Raw genomic sequence first — 18,256 nt, 5'->3', positions numbered from 1 at the left:
GGGGGGGTGCGGGGCGGGAGGGGGGTCCCTCAGCCCAGCCTGTGCCCTCTCACAGTCTGGGACCCCTCGGGGATGACCACCTGCTGGCCTAGGCCCGCACCCAGGGGGATTGGGCCTAAGATGGCAATCAGCCCGGCAGCCCTCGGGGGATGTCCACTTGCCAGCGGGGAGCAGACCTAAGCTGAAGTCGGATATCCTTAGCGCTGCTGAGGAGGCAGGAGAGGCTCCCACCACCACCGCTGTACTGGCAGCCATCAGCCTTGCTTGTGGCTGAGCAGAGCTCCCCCATGTGGGAGTGCAATGACCACCAAAAGGAATCTCCTATATTGAGCGTCTGGCCCCTGGTGGTCAGTGTGTGTCATAGTGACCAGTCATTCCCAGTCTTTCTGCTATTAGGGTCAGTTTGCATATTACCCTTTTACTATATAGGATAGAGGCCTGGTGCATGGGTGGGGGCCAGCTGGTTTGCCCTGAAGGGTGTCCCAGATCAGGGTAGGGGTCCCGCTTGGGTGCCTGGCCAGCCTGGGTGAGGGGATGATGGCTGTTTGCAGCTGGTCACACCCCCTTCAGGGTGGGGGTCCCCACTGGGGTGCCTGGCCAGTCTGGATGAGGGGCTGAGGGCCGTTTTCAGGCTGGCCTGTGACTAAAGCTCCCAGCCTCTTTTTTTTTTCTTTTTTTTTAATTCTGGGATTTATTTACCTTCTATAATTGAAACTCTGTTGCCTTCACTGGCGCTCCCAGCTCTGAGGCCGCAGCCTGCTGAAAGCAGGTATCTGGGGTTTGTTTAACTTCTATAATTGAAACTCTGTTGCATCTGGAGCTCAGAGCCAGGCCACGACAGGCGGGGAACCTTGGCTTCCTCCATCACTGAAGCAAGCAAGCCTCATGTTCGCTTCAGCTGCATGGCTGCTGGCAGCCATTTTTGTTGGCAGTTAATTTGCATATTGCCCTGATTAGCCAATGGGAAGCGTAGCAGAGGTACAGTTAATTACCCTTTTTTCTTTTATTAGATAGGATAAGCATTTAGCAGGTCTCCCTAGATTTGCAAAATTAACTACTTTCTCCTTTAATTTCAGGGATACACATTCATTCATCTGTCCTCCCTTCCTAGAAATGGTTAAATTAGCCCTTAAGCCCTGGCTGGTGTGGCTCAGTGGATGGAGCGTCAGCTTGCGGACCAGAGGGTCCCAGGTTCGATTCCATTCAAGGGCACATGCCTGGGTTGAGGGCTTAATCCTCAGTAGGGGGTGTGCGGGAGGCAGCCAATTGATGATTCTCTCTCATCGTTGATGTTTCTCTCTCTCTCTCTCCCTCTCCCTTCCTCTCTGAAAGCAATAAAAATATATTTAAAAAAATAAAAAATAAATAAATTAGCCCTTAATACTTATTTTCACAGAAAATGTTGTATCATTAGCTATGATGAATTATCTTCTGCTCATTTTAACTTCTGAAAACTTCCCTCTGCTTTGTTTAATCAAGTATCATCAGTTTTTCTTCAAAAGAATTATGGTATGAATTTAAACAAATTCTGAATACGATAGAGCAATATTCACCAATAAAATACAGTACTAACACAGCTTTAATGTATGATTTTGTAAAATTATTTTTAAGTTTAAAAAATAATTTTCTAGGGAAGGTAGGGGAGGGTGGGGGTAAGGGGGAGAGATCAACCAAAGGACTTATATGCAAGCATATAGACCTAACCAATGGACACAGACAACAGCGGGGTGAGGGCATGAGTGGGGGTATGGGGGTAATGTGGGGATAAGGACACATATGTAATAACTTAATCAATAAAAAAATTGAAAAAAATAAAATAAAAGGTTTAAAAATGAAAAAAATAATTTTCAATGACAGATTCATAACATTTCCAGATAAACTGCTTTTTCTATGCTTACCTACCAACTATATTATAATATTAACAGTTGTGCAGTAACTATGTGCTATTATTTAGAAGTAAAAATTGTGTTGATATCTATAGTATTTAAATATAAATGTTGAAAATTTTTGGAACGCAAAACATACACTTCTACAATTCTTATAAACTTCATAGCTTTTGTTTCAAACATGCTAATTCCCATAATTACCTGCTGTTCGTTGTATGTATTCAATGTGAAGAGTGGCTTTTGAAGAATAAATTCTTCCTCAATTCCAATACCCATCCTCGCTTTTGATGCCATTGTATCTGACATCATTCTAACAGGATCAAATTGAGCAACAATAGCAACCTAAAAGAAGAGAAAGCATAGCAACTTGGAACAAGATACAGGCTAAATGCTCTAGGCAATATTATTAATGTGTCATGTCCATTACAGTTCAGAAATTTTATTAAAGATAAAACCTAAGAGGGGAGAGTAGAAAGAATATTAAACCAGGCCACTCCAAGAGATCCACAAAGGAGTTAGTAGTTTAAAAACAAATATAATATTAAAAAGCTGTAAAATATAATTGTTTCTGATGATTGAAATTATAGTTATTATTACATTTACACAAAAATTTGTCTTTCTTATACATACAAAGTCACAGGAAATCTTATATAGAAAACCTACATATTCAAACACCTTGAAAGTAACCAAAAGTAAACAAACAAAAAAACCCCAGTAATCTTTAACCACCAGCGATCTGTGGCAATAGTGACAACCTCATGAAACTTTCTAGAAAGTCTGATCTGTTTAAACTGAATCTAGAGCATATTATTCATGGGTAAAGTTGAGTGTGTTGGCATTACAGGGTCAAATGGGTGAATTTCCATTGTACCAGGCAACTAGATTTCCAGGGGCTGTTATAAACCAGTGCTCCCACTTCTGCTGAAAAACTTTAACCCAAGTGCTCTTGTTCTTTATTATAATTGAAATAATTAAAAACTGTGTCCTGATGAAATGAAGTCACTAATTTTGTAAACCATATGCACAATTTGTAACACCTGTCTGTTAACTCCTAGTCAAGAATTGGCATTAAAGCCCTGCCCGGTGTGGCTCAGATGGCTGAGCATCATTCCATGCACCAAATGGTTGCTAGTTCGATTCCCAGTCAGGGCACATACCTAGGATGCAGGCTCAATCCCAGTAGGCACGTGCAGGAGGCAGCCGACCAATGTTTCCCTTTCACATCCATGTTTCTCTCTCTCTCTCTCTCTCTCTCTCTCTCTCTCTCTCTCTCTCTCTCTCTCTCTTTCTCTCTCCTTCTCCCTTCATCTCATCCTAAAAATCGATTTTTAAAACTCTTTAAAAATAAAAAAATGTTAAGAGAAAAAATCGAATTATCATTAAAAATGGCACTTTTAATGCATTTATGAACTATAATGAAATAACTAGGAATTGAACATACTTTCATTATTGTAGGTTTCCTGATTAAAATCTTACACTATAGTTCTGAACACGAATTACAGATAATAGGCCCAGATATCTCCTCTTTCCAAGGGTTCACAGATGGAAACAATTCTAATCATATACATTCTGTAGTTGTCAAAGTTCTATTTTGAACAAGGATATGTTTAGTAATAGTGACATTAAGTTTTGTCCCCAGAAAGCCATGGGATATACTTATTTGCTAATGACTGAATAATTTAAATTTTGTTGAATCTAGCATGACCAGGACTTACATTCCTATGCTTTGAATTTCTCTAATCTATTTTATCGAAGAAGATGAGATGCATTTATAGCTCCTCTATACCACCTCACCTAATTAGACTTCCTTGGTTTGAATTCAGCCTAAACTTTGCTAGCGGTGTAACTCCGGGGAACCTCTGTGTCTCCTTGGTTTTCCCTTCTATAAAACAGGAATATTAATAACACCTACAGCATAAGGTTTTGTAGAGACTAAATTATTTAAAACCCAAGGGTGTTAATAAGAGGACTTTATACTTTGTAAATATTCAAAACATGTAAACAGACATGACTACCAACCTACAAGGCAGGTACTAATATTGTTATTCCCATTTTTCAGAGGGGGAAATAAAGCAACAGGAGTTAGGTAAAAGGCCTAAGTTCCTTCTGCCAGTGAGTAGCACACCAGGTTGTACCATGTTTGAAGGACACCAGAGGCCAAGTTCCTATCCAAGATTCTATGTTGCCTCCACTGGCACCGAACAGAAACCCGTCATTGCCTAACAGCTGGGAAATGGTGCCAGTGGAGACTTCAGAGCTTTTGAGTTAAGCTAATCACTCCCAGGCTAAAAACTCTGAAAAATTGCCAAATAAAACTATTTTATCACATATCCCAAGTTCTTACATTTCTGATCTTGCCATGTATTATCTACTTTCTAAACTTTTGCCTACTTTTATTAGGCGAAGCAATGGGAGGCTTTTATTTCTCCACACACACAAAAAAAAGTGAGGTTATATTTTTTAAGTGCTTTTTAACATGTTTATTTATTATGGGATATATCCAAACAGAGATTCCTGCCCTAAAGAAGATTCTCGTTCAAGCTCCACCGATTTTTTGAGGAGAGTAAAATCTTTGGGCTAGATGCAGAGTTTCACTGCTGTAAATGGATACTATTCAGCTATTAAACTGGAGGTAATGTGGATGCATTTAAATCTTGGGAGAGCTTTTTAAAAGGTGCTGATAAAGTTCTTTTAATAAACGAAGAAACTGGAAATGGTTCAACATAAACCTAATTGCTCCCCGGAATGAAGATCAGTGTCTCAATTGGGACAAGTTACATTTTATGCAGCAGAACTCCTAAACTAAGCCCGAGGAATAATGCTATTAGGAGCACTTAGCAACATTTTTTCACACCACCCATGAACATTTCAAATTAAAAACACCTGTTTCCTAAGGGCTTCCAGCCGCCTCTCTCTTTCTTCTTCTTCATGTGCTTCTTGAAGAGCCACCTCTTTTTTCTCCATCAAACGCTTTTCCAATAATTGTTGTCTGTAGTTAACCCTTTAAAAACAATGCACAGGGAAGTTGGGAAAACATCACCATAATCTTGGACATTGTACGGATAAAAGCCGAAGGCCTCTCAGGTTTTGTTTTCAGTTGCTTTTGGTTGATTCCTCATATCCAAACAATAGAAGACATTTGTGGAAAATGCAATTTACTAATAATTCTAATAATAGCAGGAGAAACTACAGGTCATAGGGAAGGCAAATATGAGATAGAATCCAATCCATCTCTTTACTCATTGAAATAATTGTATTAACTCGCAAACTGTCTGTTGGCTGCTGAACCTATAGCTCATTCGAGCCTTCTGATGAGTTTTAACAATTTGAGATTTTTAAAAGGCTATGTTACTTATTAAATATATATATATACTTTTAGAAAGAATACTAAATAAAAACTATAATAACATGCCCAAATTATCTTCATTACTAGAACTTAAACCAAACTATTTATATTGCCACTCATTTTGTCAAAATGCTCTTTCTGAGTGTGTGTGTGTGTGTGTGTGTGTGTGTGAAGCAACTTTAAAAATGGCACTTGACTGTAGATGGCAGCAAAACATGACTTTGCCTTCGCATTAGGCTTCCATCCTCCTGAACATCAGCAGATATTAGAACAGGGCATAAACAGCTGTTTTAATACCTCCCCCTCCCCCACCCCCCTACTCCCCCAGCTCATCTGGCCTTTCTCCATTGTCTTTTTTTGGGCAGCCTCTCTTACCATCATCTTGTCCAAGCTACTCTTTTACTGAATTACAGAGATGAGATTTGTCTTTTCAAAAAAAAGTAGTCACCTGGGTTCTCCAGGGAGTATGAGGTCATTGCTTCTCTCTTCCATCATTGATGATTTAACTTTACTTGTGACATCAGTCACAAATGTGCTTTCCCCTTGGTGTGTACACCTGCATTTTCCATGGATGTATCTTCACTAGATCCTTTTTATTCTGAATCCTGACTAAGATGTTCCCTGTGCGACAAGGCTTGTGCTAAGTCCTTTACATGAGTCTAAGTCTCATTCAGATTTCACAGCAGCCCTATGTTGGGATGCCATTATTGATCCCCTTTTAAAGATAAAGAGCTGGAAGCATAGACAGATGATGTAACATCTCACACCCAGGAAGTGGCAGAGCCAGAGATCAGACCCAGGCAGACCGGTCCCAGGGCCCATGTCTGCCCCTCCCACCCCCACTCGATTAACATTATATGCCCTTTTCTCTTCTCCCCTTGATGGCTCCACTCACCTTACTGGCTTGTGAATCCTGACGCCATGCCAAACCCTGTGCTAGGTAATGACTGAGAAAAAGACTGTCCTTGAGAATTAGTAGTTTAACATAGAGATAAAAAGGCAAGCCAGGGAGCTAAACAAGGTAAACAGTGCCTTCAGAGAGGTATCAGTAAGGCCTCTGGGGATCTGGGGGAGGGGGAGATGACTGCTTGCTGGGGTGGGGAAAGGACTGCTGGTTTAGCAAGAGCTTCACTGAGGAGACAGCACCTGAGCCAGAGCTGGAGGATTAGGAGTCGCAGAGGCAAGGAGGCATGACGGCTGAGCGGGCCGGCCTTGCAGGCAGAGAGCGAGGGATGAGTCAGGGGAGGCACTCAGGCTGAGCAATGGCAGGGCTGGCATCTTCGAGGGGGTGATTCTCCAGTTCTGTCCCCGGGAACCTGGCTTGCCCCACCTGGTCACAGCCCTCAGAAGGGAAGAACTGAACTGGGTGGCCTGCACAGCGTGAGCGAAAGACCAGTAATCGGTAAAGAGAGGCCCAGGAAAGCATGGGCGGCTGAGCCAGGTCTTTCCCCTCAGGAAGATTTGCTTCTAGGGAGGAAATCTCTAAAACCAGGTTGCTCCTGCCCTGGCTGGTCTGGCTCAGTGGATAGGGCGTTGGCCTGCAGACTGAAGGAACCCCAGGGGTTCAATTCCGAGTCAGGGCACATGTCCCGGTTGTGAGCTCGATCCCCAGTAGGGGGCGTGCAGGAGGCAGCCGATCAATGATTCTCTCTCATCCTTGATGTTTCTTCCACTCTCTCCCTCTCACGTCCTCTCTGAAATCAATACAAAATATATTTTAAAAAACACAACAACAAAAAGAAAACTAGGTTGCTCCAGAGGCTGGCATTGAAGAGGAAGCCATTGAAGAGGAAGCTCAGAGAGAAGAAAGGAGGGAAGCACACAGTAAATCCCTGTGGAGTACAAAACCCAGAATGGGATTGAAAAGGGCAATCCTGGCCACGCTGGTGGCTGTGGCTGTCCTTCCCACCATCTCCTGTATCAGGAGCTGGTACAGTCAGACACACAGACTAAAGAGCCCACAGACCAGATTGCTCCCTTTCCCCGACGCCTCCATGTCATGGAAAGCTGTATTTCTCATTCTCCCCATTTTCACTAAGGCATCCCTAATGAGGTTCTACTCAATTTAAGCCCTGAGTACAAGCTAAGTGAACCACTGCGAAGGTTCGATTAAAAGATACACTGGGATTTGACAATTACCATATGCTAATTCTCAGAACCTCTGGAAAGTTTCTCTCCCTTTGGGAGGCACATGTTGCTTTGTCAGCAACAAAGTTTTATTTGTTTTTTGGAACTGGACTCGTGAGGAAGAAATTGCAGATAAGAGTAAGGCATTTTGAACCTGTGTCTTAAGAAAGGCTGGTTCATGGTTTACTTGGAGGCTCATTCATTCATTCCACAAATATATACTGCGTGCCAGCTCTGCATCAATCATTGTGTGAGTCACCGGAGATACAATTTCCACACAAAACACATGCTCCTGTCCTCACAGAAGTGGCAACCTAATGGGAATACAAAGACCCAGGCAATTAAGACACAGGATGGCTCTTGCTCTTGCTCTAATGGGACGATGGGGCAGAGGCTGTGAGAGAGGCACCTCTGCCAGGCTTAGAACATCCAGGGGAGCATCCAAAAGGCAGTGCTCTCAACTTTAGACCCAAAACTGAAGCAGGAATTCACCAGAGGGGTAGTAAGGATTTTCCAGGCAGGAAAAAAAAAACACACACACACACACACACAACACAGAATCCAGAGGTCAGAAAGCACAGTATGTTTGAAAAATTGAAAGAAATTAAGTGTGACCCCAAATGAACAAAGCAAGGTTGGGAGTCCCAGGAACTGAGGCCGGAGAGGTGAGAAGGGCCGGATTGTGGGGGCTTTTGATCAGGGAAATGCAGTGATCAGAAAAATCTCTCCAGTGATATGGAAGATGGATTGGTAAAGGGGAAAGACCAGAGAGAGTTATTGAGATGCGATTTGCTGGTTTCCTGAACTAAGGCAGGGGGAGAGAGGTGCTGGTAAGAGGTAGGGAGAAGGCATGAATTTAAAATTTATGTAGAAAATAGAATAGAATATATTGTTAGTTTATTTTATGGGAGAGGGGAAAAGACAGAGAGGAAGAAGTTCAGGAAGGTTTCTGTCTTGCACAGTGAATGATGGACTCCCTCACTAAAAATGGGAACTTAGAAGGAGAAACAGAGAGGAATTAGGTTTACTATAATTAGGACACAGGCCTGCCTTCCCAAGATCTGGCCTGGAGAAGTGGATGGGGAACCTTACCCATGGCATGGAATTGAGGCCATGGGGCAGATGTACCTATCAGGACTAGAGTAGGCATACCTCGCTGTATTGTGCTTAGCAGATATTGCCTATTTTACAAATTGAAGTCAAGACCCCACCTCCAACATAAAGATTACAACTCACTTTATTGAAAAACTTGCATTATTGGGGTGGTCTACAATGGAACCGCCACTATCCCAAGGTATGTCTGTGTAGAGTAAGAAGAAAAGTTGGCCTTAGATTGATTCCCAAGGAAATAACACTTAGAAAGGGACAGAAGAAGAGGAAATTCTCTGGGAGAAATAGGAGAAATGGTGCCAAAGAAGCTAAGGAAAATGGGATTGGTGATATCAAATGCTATGAAAAGATCAATTATAATTCAAGGTATTTTTTGGATTAAGTAACAGGGAGCCATTGGTGATCTTGACAAAAGCAATCAATAGAGAGGTGGCTAAAGAATTAGTGGGAGGAGAGGAAGGAAGAGAGGAGTGGAGACCAGAGAGAGTAGAGACCACACCTTTAGTAAGACCTATGCAAATGGGGGGGGGGTGCAGGGAAGGAGATAATAGAGGGGTGCCTAAGAAAGCACAAAGCTGACCACTGGCTCTAAAGTGGTCAAGATTACTCTGATTCCCTTAAAGATATGCCAAAGGAAAATTTAAGAAAAGAGGAGACACACTCAAATTCTATTTTTCCAGATGCTATGGTTTAAACTCAAATAGTAATTCACTTCAAAGGGGGGTAACTCTTGGTGCCTCTTTCTTCTTCCTCTATGGATAGAAAAACTCTCTGCCTAAAAAGAAGTGATGCAGAAAAACTTCTGGAAGAACGCCAAATACTCACATATTTATGGAGAAAGAAAATTAGCAATGTAGTAAAGTCAATCATTTGGAAAATTTTCCACGTAAATACCTTTAGCCATTTGGGGTAGCGGACTTTCTTCAAGTTAAACTGCTGCTATGAAAGTCAATGTCAGAAAGTGGCTAAACTCAAAGGTCTTTAAGTCGTGCCCTGAATTCCCAAACAGAATCCCAGGCACATCTCCCAGCCTGTTTTTTTGCTCTCTGAGTCCACAAAGGTGGAAAACGCTGCAAAAGAGGCATTTTCAACTTCTCTTGGGGAAAGAGAAGCATCGTATTGTTCAAAAGCAACAGCTGCTGTAGAATCAGGCACAGCATTAGCAATAACCTGAGAGGGATGTATGTAAGCTTCCAGGCCTGAGTGTAGTTGAAAGGACAGGAAGCTTTCATGGAGAAGTGGAGAATTTACAGATCATTTAGGAGACTTCTTTCTGTGCGTCCTACACTCTAAGAGATAAATGCATATGATTTGGAATCACCCTGGGCTTCAGTGAACCTTCAGTAAGAACTTGGCAAATTCTTTCATAGCACAGAATCTTGAACTCTCTTTATCTGGAGCCCCAAGTAACATCAAACCTAAAAAGAAGCTACGGAAAGCAAGAGGGGAATGAGAGACTTCTAAAGAACAGCTGATAGTGGCAGGTTCTACATTTAAAAAGAATGCTTTAAGCAGTAAGTAAAGCAACCTAAAGATATGTCTTAATTAGAGTATTCTAATTCTAATTAAGTATTGAACTTTCCCTCCTTTCTCCCAGTGTTTCAGGGAAGTAATTTGCCCTACCAAATTAAAGGCAGTTTTATAAACAAACGTGCTACTCAGTGTTTAGGTCATGTGGCTTACTCAACATTGAACATGAAATCGTTTAACAGGCACATGCCCTCAGTGCTACTGCCAGAGGTATTTTGCCTGCTGGGAGATTAATTTTTAGCTCAAACTCACTCAGAAAGTTGTTCTTGCCACCAAGCAGAAAGAATCCCCATTAGCCTATAGGGCATTTAAACAAAGGAGAATGTTCAGATCAAAAGATAGGTGGGCCAGGTGGCAGGACCCCCAAAAAGTGGGAGGAGGAGAGGAGGAAAAAGAGATGTGGGCCCAGAGAAAAGGAGGAAAATTATATAACTGGTTACTCACATCAGAGGGCATAACCTGTCTAACGAAAATGGCAATGAGGTCCGACTCAATGGTGATTCTGGCTAAGGGGAAAAGCAGGGGCCAAGTTCTACAAAGATAAAGTGAATCCTAATAGAAGGCAGTGACATCCTGGTACAGATGGGTGTGGGACAAGAACAAAGAGGATTCATTGAGAATTCCCATAACTAGAAGGAGCTGAACCCAGGCCAGCCCCAAACAGTGACCATTCTTCCAGCTCAGAGCACGTACTGGTTCCTTTGTGAGGTGTAAAAGCAATTTCCTATTGGAACCCATTCTTTAATGGATGAATTTAATTAGTCAATATAGTTATTTGAGCACCTTCTATGTGCCAAGCACTGCCCCAGGTGCTCAAGATACAATAGTAAAAAATAAAAAACAGACAAAGATTCCCACCCTCTTAAGTCTTGCATTATGTGGGGTTTGTTCCATATACACATGCCTAAATTAACACTCCAGTAAAATGAACAGAGTTGTTCTCAACGAATTGTTTTTCAATTCATCACAAAGCCCTAAATTAGAGAGCCTATTCTCACATTATAACAGAACGATGGTTCTCAGCAATGTCATTAGCATCGCTGGAACTCACAAAATCTAATGCCAAGGCACCCTCCAAACTAATTAGATCAGGATCTGGTGGTGGGGCCCAATCACTGGTATTTTTAAAATTTATAGTTGCCTCAGATGATGCTAATGTGAGCCTGGGCTGAGAACCAATACCACCGGGCCCAGTGGTTCCCTAACTGGAACTAACATCAGGATCACCAGGAGGGCTAGTAAAATGCAGACTGCTGGACCACTTCCAGTTTCTGATTCAGTAGTAGTGAGGGGGGAGAGGGGGCGCAGGGTGGTTCAAATTTTTGCATTTCTAACAAGTTTCAGGTGATGTTGATTCTGCTGATCTGGGGACCACAATTTGAGGACTACAGCACAGATAAGTAATTCATATTAGAGGGACTCTACCTGACTGTCGTTATCAAGATAAAACCTGGCATAAATTGCTACCTAGATGGGACTTATTTCTGATTGCACATGTGGAACGTCACAGTTATACGCCTCAGGATTGTTCCAAACTAGACATTCCTGTTTTGTTGCTTCAGGTGTTTAAGAGCAGAATTTTTCAACCTCACCCCATGCCACATCCCAAAACACATGGATGACAGGTTCCCCCAGTGACAGTGGCCCTCTGAGGCTTGGGTCAGTGTTGGTGATGGGCAGCCGCAACAATGGCTGTCACCGAAATTCTTTCTTTCCCTCTGATGGACAAAACACTGGTATATCCTGATGACAGTTGAAAACCTCAGGCAACTGGTGATATTTAAAGGATCTATTCAGTAAAATCAAAGAAGGAAGAAGTAACTTGAAAGCAATTCAGCCTCAAAAAGGAGGTGTGAGGCACTTGCTTTGAGAATAGTCCTTGAAACTCTAAGGGGGTGGATGTTTTATCATGCTGGATGTGAAAACCCATAAATGAGGGTGAAGTACATTTTCTCAATGTTATAATCAGTCCCGACCTAGCTGTCTGAGTTCACTTGAGTTGGAAGTGCAGAGATATAAACAGCTGGGAAACAGGGACTTAAACCCGGGAATTTAGAGCTGAGCCGAGGACAATATGTGAGGAGGGTGTTACTGGAAGAAGGCTGCAAATATCATATTAGCCCTTTCCCCAAATTAGTGCAGAACGACATTTCTGCCACAATTTATGTATCCTCATCTTTTTGAACTAATCCTAACTCTTTCCATCTAGCTTTCAGTAATCCTTTTATTTCCTCAGATGTCCTCAGAATTTTCCTAGAATCGTTCTTTTCAATCGCATTTCAAACATGGGTATAGACAGTAAGAGGTACATTGTCTGTAGGAAATCCTATATAATAAAAGGCTAATATGCAAATCGACCAAAGAGTGCAATGACCAGTCACTATGATGTGCACTGACCCCCAGGGGGCAGGCACTCAATGCAGGAGCTGCCCCCTGGGGGTCAGTGCATTCCCACAGAGAGAGCAGCTGCTCAACCAGAAGCCGGGCTCATGGCTGGCAAGTGCAGCGGCAGTGACGGGAGCCTCTCCTGCCTCCGTGGCAACGCTACAGATGTCTGACTGCAGGCTTAGGGAGCGGGTCTAAGCCATCAGTCAGACATCCCCTGAGGACTCCTGGATTCAAGAGGGCACAGGCTGGGCTGAGGGACCCCCCCCCCCCCCAAGAGCACGAATGTCATGCACTGGGCCTCTAGTCTATATATATAAAAACCTAAGTGACCAAATGACTGGTCGCTATGATGTGCACTGACCACCAGGGGGCAGACACTGAATGCAGGAGCTGCCTCCTGGTGGTCAGTGCACTCCCACAACCAACTTCCCATGGCTGGCCAACCTCTCGCTGACCCTCCCCCCAGCCGGCCGGCCGGCCCTCATCTGCCCTGATCAGGACTGGGTGAGATGGCCCCGATTGGCCCTATCACCGGCCAGGCCTAGGGACCCCACCCGTGCACAAATTTGTGCGCTGGGCCTCTAGTTAAAAATAATAATACTGATAGAGTCCTGTCTTGTGTTTTTAATTGCCATGCATCAGCAAGTCTGAACAAAGTTAGTGATCAAATATGCCCTCCACTGGAACACACAACCCTCTTTCACTCCACTCTCCATTGCTCCTTTGAAAGGTTTTCCTTAATTGAAAACCAGTGCCTCCCAGATGACGCTACTTCCATTGCTACCCTTTGAAAAAGTCAGGGGAGGAGGTTTCCCAATGACAATTCCAAAAAAGTTCTACCCAATGACTTTGGGATTAGACCATCCTCATTCTAAACGGGTTCTTGGAATCAACTGCTAGCTGCTCAGGTCACAGTGCCTAACTTTACTGAGGGTTATTCAAAACTATGCCCTTGATCCCCAATATCATTCACTTCTCTCTGCTTTAACAGCCACTCCTTAGACCAAACTTGAGCTTGGCATCACCTAGAATTAACTGTTCCCCTGTCAAAATCTTAAACTGGGGGATTCAGTTCTGATGCCAATCTCCAAAGTCACTGCATATATTTGATAGAGATATGCACTGTACCACACTAGGAATGGACTACCTGCAGACTTCCTATCTTCCTGATGTTCTCACTCGACCTTACTCAGCCTGCTGCCTTAGCTTACCAAGCTCGCCATTTTCCTGCAATATTTATTAACTGTGTACTATGTACCAGGCTAGATCTTTCCTCATGAAGATTACTGCCATTTCACCTCTTCCCTTTCCCCCAGACTATAAGATACAGTCAGACTTTACTTCATTCTCTCTCAGCTTGGAATCCCGGGGTCTCTCTCTTCAAGGGCATCACCACCAATGTCCTTTAATTATCTCATCTTCTTTTCTTTCCACACCTGCCCTACCAACTCTCAGCCCTAATTCCGTGTTGAATTTATTACACACTTATGAGGTTGAACCTTAATTAGACATTCAACACTCCTCCAGTATCACTTTATTTACCCCCAGATGATTGACGTTCTCCATATGTTTCTACCTCATGCTTAATTCTCCCTCTTAGCAGAAAACCTCACCTCTTACATTATTGAAAAGAAAGGCCACTAAACATCCATTTCCCCAACACACTTTGTACACTTCCAATCTTGCCAAGAGTCATCTTCATTCATTCCTTGCTCCTTACTCCTAGGCTTTTAATCCCATAAACCTAGTTGTCTCCAGGATCTTGCTCCAAAAATGAATATCTTGCTTTCCTATTTCTTCAGTCTCTCCCTCTCTCCCTCTCTCATGTTACCTTTGTATCTCCAACAACTATCATAGTGCTTAACATAAGGCATGTGCCAATACATGAAAAAATAATGAATGAATTTAAAAAGTTATGGAACGTATTCAATGGAATTTCTTCAGTTGTAGGTAAATCACAGGATACAGTAATTGATGAAATAAAAGTTTATGAATAAATTCAAGATATACTTTTCTATTAATTAGTCGGTAGGTATTCCTTTGTAAAACATGTAGTCATCTGAGAAGTTTAACTAGAAGTTGAATCACTGAAGAACAAATCAGGTGTCTAGTTCCTTTGGACAAATAAGAACCCTGAGTGCTAAAAGGCAAATCAGACATGATATCCACGACACAGACTTGCTGGGACTGTGGCATTGGAGGGGAAGCACAGCAGGAATGGCATGTGGCTTTAGGGAATTATTTATTATGAGCTGAAATTTATAAGGCTACCTGGACAGATCAGCATTTATTTGCCTAATTGCCTCCCTACATCCACTTATTCAACATATTTATATTAAGTGCCATATATAAATGTGTAAAAATCATATGATACAAAACATAAGAAAAGCCCAGAGCAATAGAAACACCTATCAAACAGACAACAGCAGAGCCTACATCTGGATTTTTTAATACATACAGGAGCTCACCACTTGTCATCATATGATTTCACTAAGAAAAGCTGCTTGCCATTCGACACTAATTGGGTAATTTGCACTGTGACTCTTGAATTCACAAATGATTTATGGTAGAAAAAATTTACTTCATAATTAATATGTATTGCATTTTTAAAATCCTTAAGATGCTATAAGTATTTTATTGGATATAAAAGAGAAGCTCACATTGAGGGCTTTTCTCACAATATTGGAAGCTTTCTTTAGATTCTTTTCCCATTTTGATTTATTAAGAAAAATAAATGATTTAAAGGTACGAAAATGACAAGGATGGGTGATTCATTTTATTGGAGTTTTAAAAATAATTCTTATGGATACATATAATTTCTGACCCCCCAAATTTCAGTGAGTGTTTTCAGAATCACAAATGCTGAAAGAAGCATTGCTTTAGTGTGAAACTTTAAAAAGCCATGTTATTAAAGTACTGATCTGTTATCAGATCTGTTAATAAAGATCTGTGACCAGATCATAATATTTCCATCTGGCTTTATCTGTTTTCCACTTCTGCCTTAATTGGTCCTCATTCCCCCGGTGACAGACATGGGCATCATTCTGATGGACCTGGTTTCTCTTCTTCAAGACTGGCGGTGGGATGGCACTGACCTAACAAAAGAAACTACGGTCGTCTCCCTCAAACAAATGACTTACTAGTAAGTAAGCTTAATAAAACCTGCCTTCCCTCATGCTGTTTGAAACCCCCCCCCTTACCTTCTGCTTCTTCCTTCCAGGGCTCTCAGAACTTCTGTAGACAGCAAACATCAAAGGGACCAAAGATTCCTATAGTGATTCAGCCACCCACGGCAGCGAGCAAACCCTGATTGCCATCCAGCCCAGGCGACATCAGCAAAGAGACTTCACAAACAGCCTCTTAACATTTGAGGTTTAAAACAAGTCAGTGTCACAGAAAGGTTACTGTCATAAACACCTTTGAGGGCTTGTTTTCTTCCTTCCTTCTTTCCTTCCTCCCTTCCTTCCTTCCTTCCTTCCTTCCTTCCTTCCTTCCTTCCTTCCTTCCTTCCTTCCTTCCTTCCTTCCTTCCTTCCTTCCTTTCTTTCCCCTTCTAATTCCCCCGTCCCCTCAGTCTACAAACATTTTTTTTTTTTACCAAAACTTTTGGTTAGGCATTTTAAATATGTCTTTTAAAAAACAAATGATAAATATATATTTAGCTTGGGGAGTGACGTTCTGTGTGCTTTTGTCCTTGGCTCCCTCCAATGCTGACTGACTCCCCCTGCACTTGAGTTTCCGCCTTCAAGTGTCAACTGGCTTCCCCAGGGACTTGCTGCCAAGCCACGCCTGTCTGGGTCTCCTTTAGGTCTCAGCTCAGCCTGCAGGACTGAGCTCTGGAATCATTCATCCTCCCTCTTTTCTTTAGAGATAGTCACCTCCACAAAGCAGGAACCCCAAAGCCCTGGCAGGTGAGCCCTGGCCTTGGGTCTCGGGGGGCAGGGCCCGTCCCTGGCGCGAGCTTGTTGAGCTCCGCTGCCTGAAGGCAGTTTGTCAGGTGAGATGCTACAGTGTCTGTGCTACAAAGGCTGTCACTTGAGGCCACGAGAGACATGAGTGGCTTCCCCCAGAGCCCAGGCAGATACATAAAGTTGGAAACAGCATTATTGGCTACATTGACAGCAACACAACTTTACCGGAGAAGATAAAATAATAGTCTGGACAGAGAGCCAGATAAATATACAAATCACACCTAGGTCACTGATCCTCAGTCCCATTTTTAAAAGATGCATAGAGTTTCTCAACAGCACTATTTAGGTTTGGGCAGAACTAAATCACCCAAAACCCTCTACTTTCCTTTCCTAAATTAAGCTGAAGATGTCCATGCCCTTATTCCTTGGGACCTCTCTTTGGCTGGCTTTCAAAGGAAATGGAGAGATTCCTAGAGGAGGGTTAGATGGGAGCCAGAGAAGAAGAATAAAGCAGACTTACAAAAATGCACAATTTGTACAATTTAACATTATATCAGAATTTAATTAATTCTCAAACTTGGGGGGTGAGTGGGGAGATGACAGGCTGGAAGAAAAATAGGGCCGAGTTTCCTAAGCCAGTTCATGGTATAAAAAGAACAGATAATTCATTTTTATGGGATTTTATTTTCATGAAAGTTACAACAGCCAAGTCCTGCTCTATCTAGACACAGCTTTGTTAGGAGACGAAGAAGGGGGCTGTGTCTCTTTGTTCCATTTTGCACAAAGAGTAAAGCAATGACCTGAGAGGCCCCTTAGGAAGGAGAGTTCTCTCTGGTCCCGAGAATGTCACAGGAATGGAGCTCAGAAGATAGACAGACCTGGCTCTCCCAGGGAGCCTGCTCATGGTCCCCCAAACGGTGAGCCCACCGCTAATTCCACTTAGTCCACAGTAAGATGACAAAGGGACATTAATCTTGCTCCTCAGAGGTAGATTCTTCACTCTAATCCAAGCTCCTGGGCAACCAACCCAAGGCCTGGACAGCAAAACAAAGGCTATTTCATTCTCTCTCAACGCTATAAGCTGACTGTCCACACAATTCCAATATCTCACAGATACAGCCAACCTTGTCACATATATAAAAAGCAACTCAGATGTTCTCTCTGGGTGACTCTAAATTTTAATCTTTATTGTCCTCTCCCAGATGTCACAGCTCCTCTCTGCCAGGTTCCCTGTTATTTCAAGAGACAAGAATATTCCCTAAGGCCTCCGTTTGAATATACATCTTTCTGAGATCATGTCTCTGGTTTCCCCGAAGATTGTCACATCAATAAATCTATCTTCTGCCTGGATCCTTGGTTCTGCAAATAATTTTATCACCTTAGCCAGGCACAGCCAACATTTCTCTCTTCCATGTATTCTTCAGTTAAAGAAGAAAATCTTGCTTAGACTGCTCCATTTCTACGGATGAAAACATTCATATGCAAAGCTTGGCATCATTGCAAATGGAGACGAGTCTTTTTGCAAATAGACCAGTTGCCACACCTGGGCCGTTGCCTGAGCCTGGTCCAACATAATATCAGTTATGTCCATTACCTGGAAGCCCTAGGAAGGTCTGATTTGTGGAGCAATAGTCTGACAGATCATAAGGATTAACATGCACCAAAAGCTCCCGGTATTTAAAAAAAAAAAAAAAAAAAGCATCCACAAGACTTGCTGTTTTAGAGACATTCGGAGCTTTTCAAGCCCACACACACTCAGATAGTACTGATAATCCTCTCTGTGTTTGTGGGATTTGGAAGAGCTACAAAGAATAAAGAGCCACAATATTGTGACAAAGTGATGTGTTCTTGTCTTTGTGCAAATGTTTGGACTCCCCCACCCCAACATCATAGATACAAGAACATGTGAGTACATAAAAAATTTATAGGAATACAATAGATAAAATACCCATACTTATT

General features: G+C 42.5%; 1 protein-coding gene across 1 annotated transcript in view; it reads right to left on the bottom strand.

Moving 5' to 3' along the window:
• Window positions 1-18,256, bottom strand: part of CCDC148 (coiled-coil domain containing 148) — a 226,082-nt gene that overhangs the window by 3,468 nt on the left and 204,358 nt on the right. Inside the window, exons 14-15 of the mRNA XM_036320389.1 lie at window positions 4,770-4,887; window positions 2,088-2,228 (exon numbers count right to left, since the gene is read on the bottom strand). Of these exons, the coding sequence (XP_036176282.1) occupies window positions 2,088-2,228; window positions 4,770-4,887 (259 nt within the window). The remainder of the gene's footprint in view (window positions 1-2,087; window positions 2,229-4,769; window positions 4,888-18,256) is intronic.

The sequence above is a fragment of the Myotis myotis genome, unplaced genomic scaffold (genome assembly GCF_014108235.1).
Source record: "Myotis myotis isolate mMyoMyo1 unplaced genomic scaffold, mMyoMyo1.p scaffold_m19_p_8, whole genome shotgun sequence".
NCBI classification, from domain to species: domain Eukaryota; kingdom Metazoa; phylum Chordata; class Mammalia; order Chiroptera; family Vespertilionidae; genus Myotis; species Myotis myotis.
This window is presented reverse-complemented; position numbering and strand designations above follow the sequence as displayed.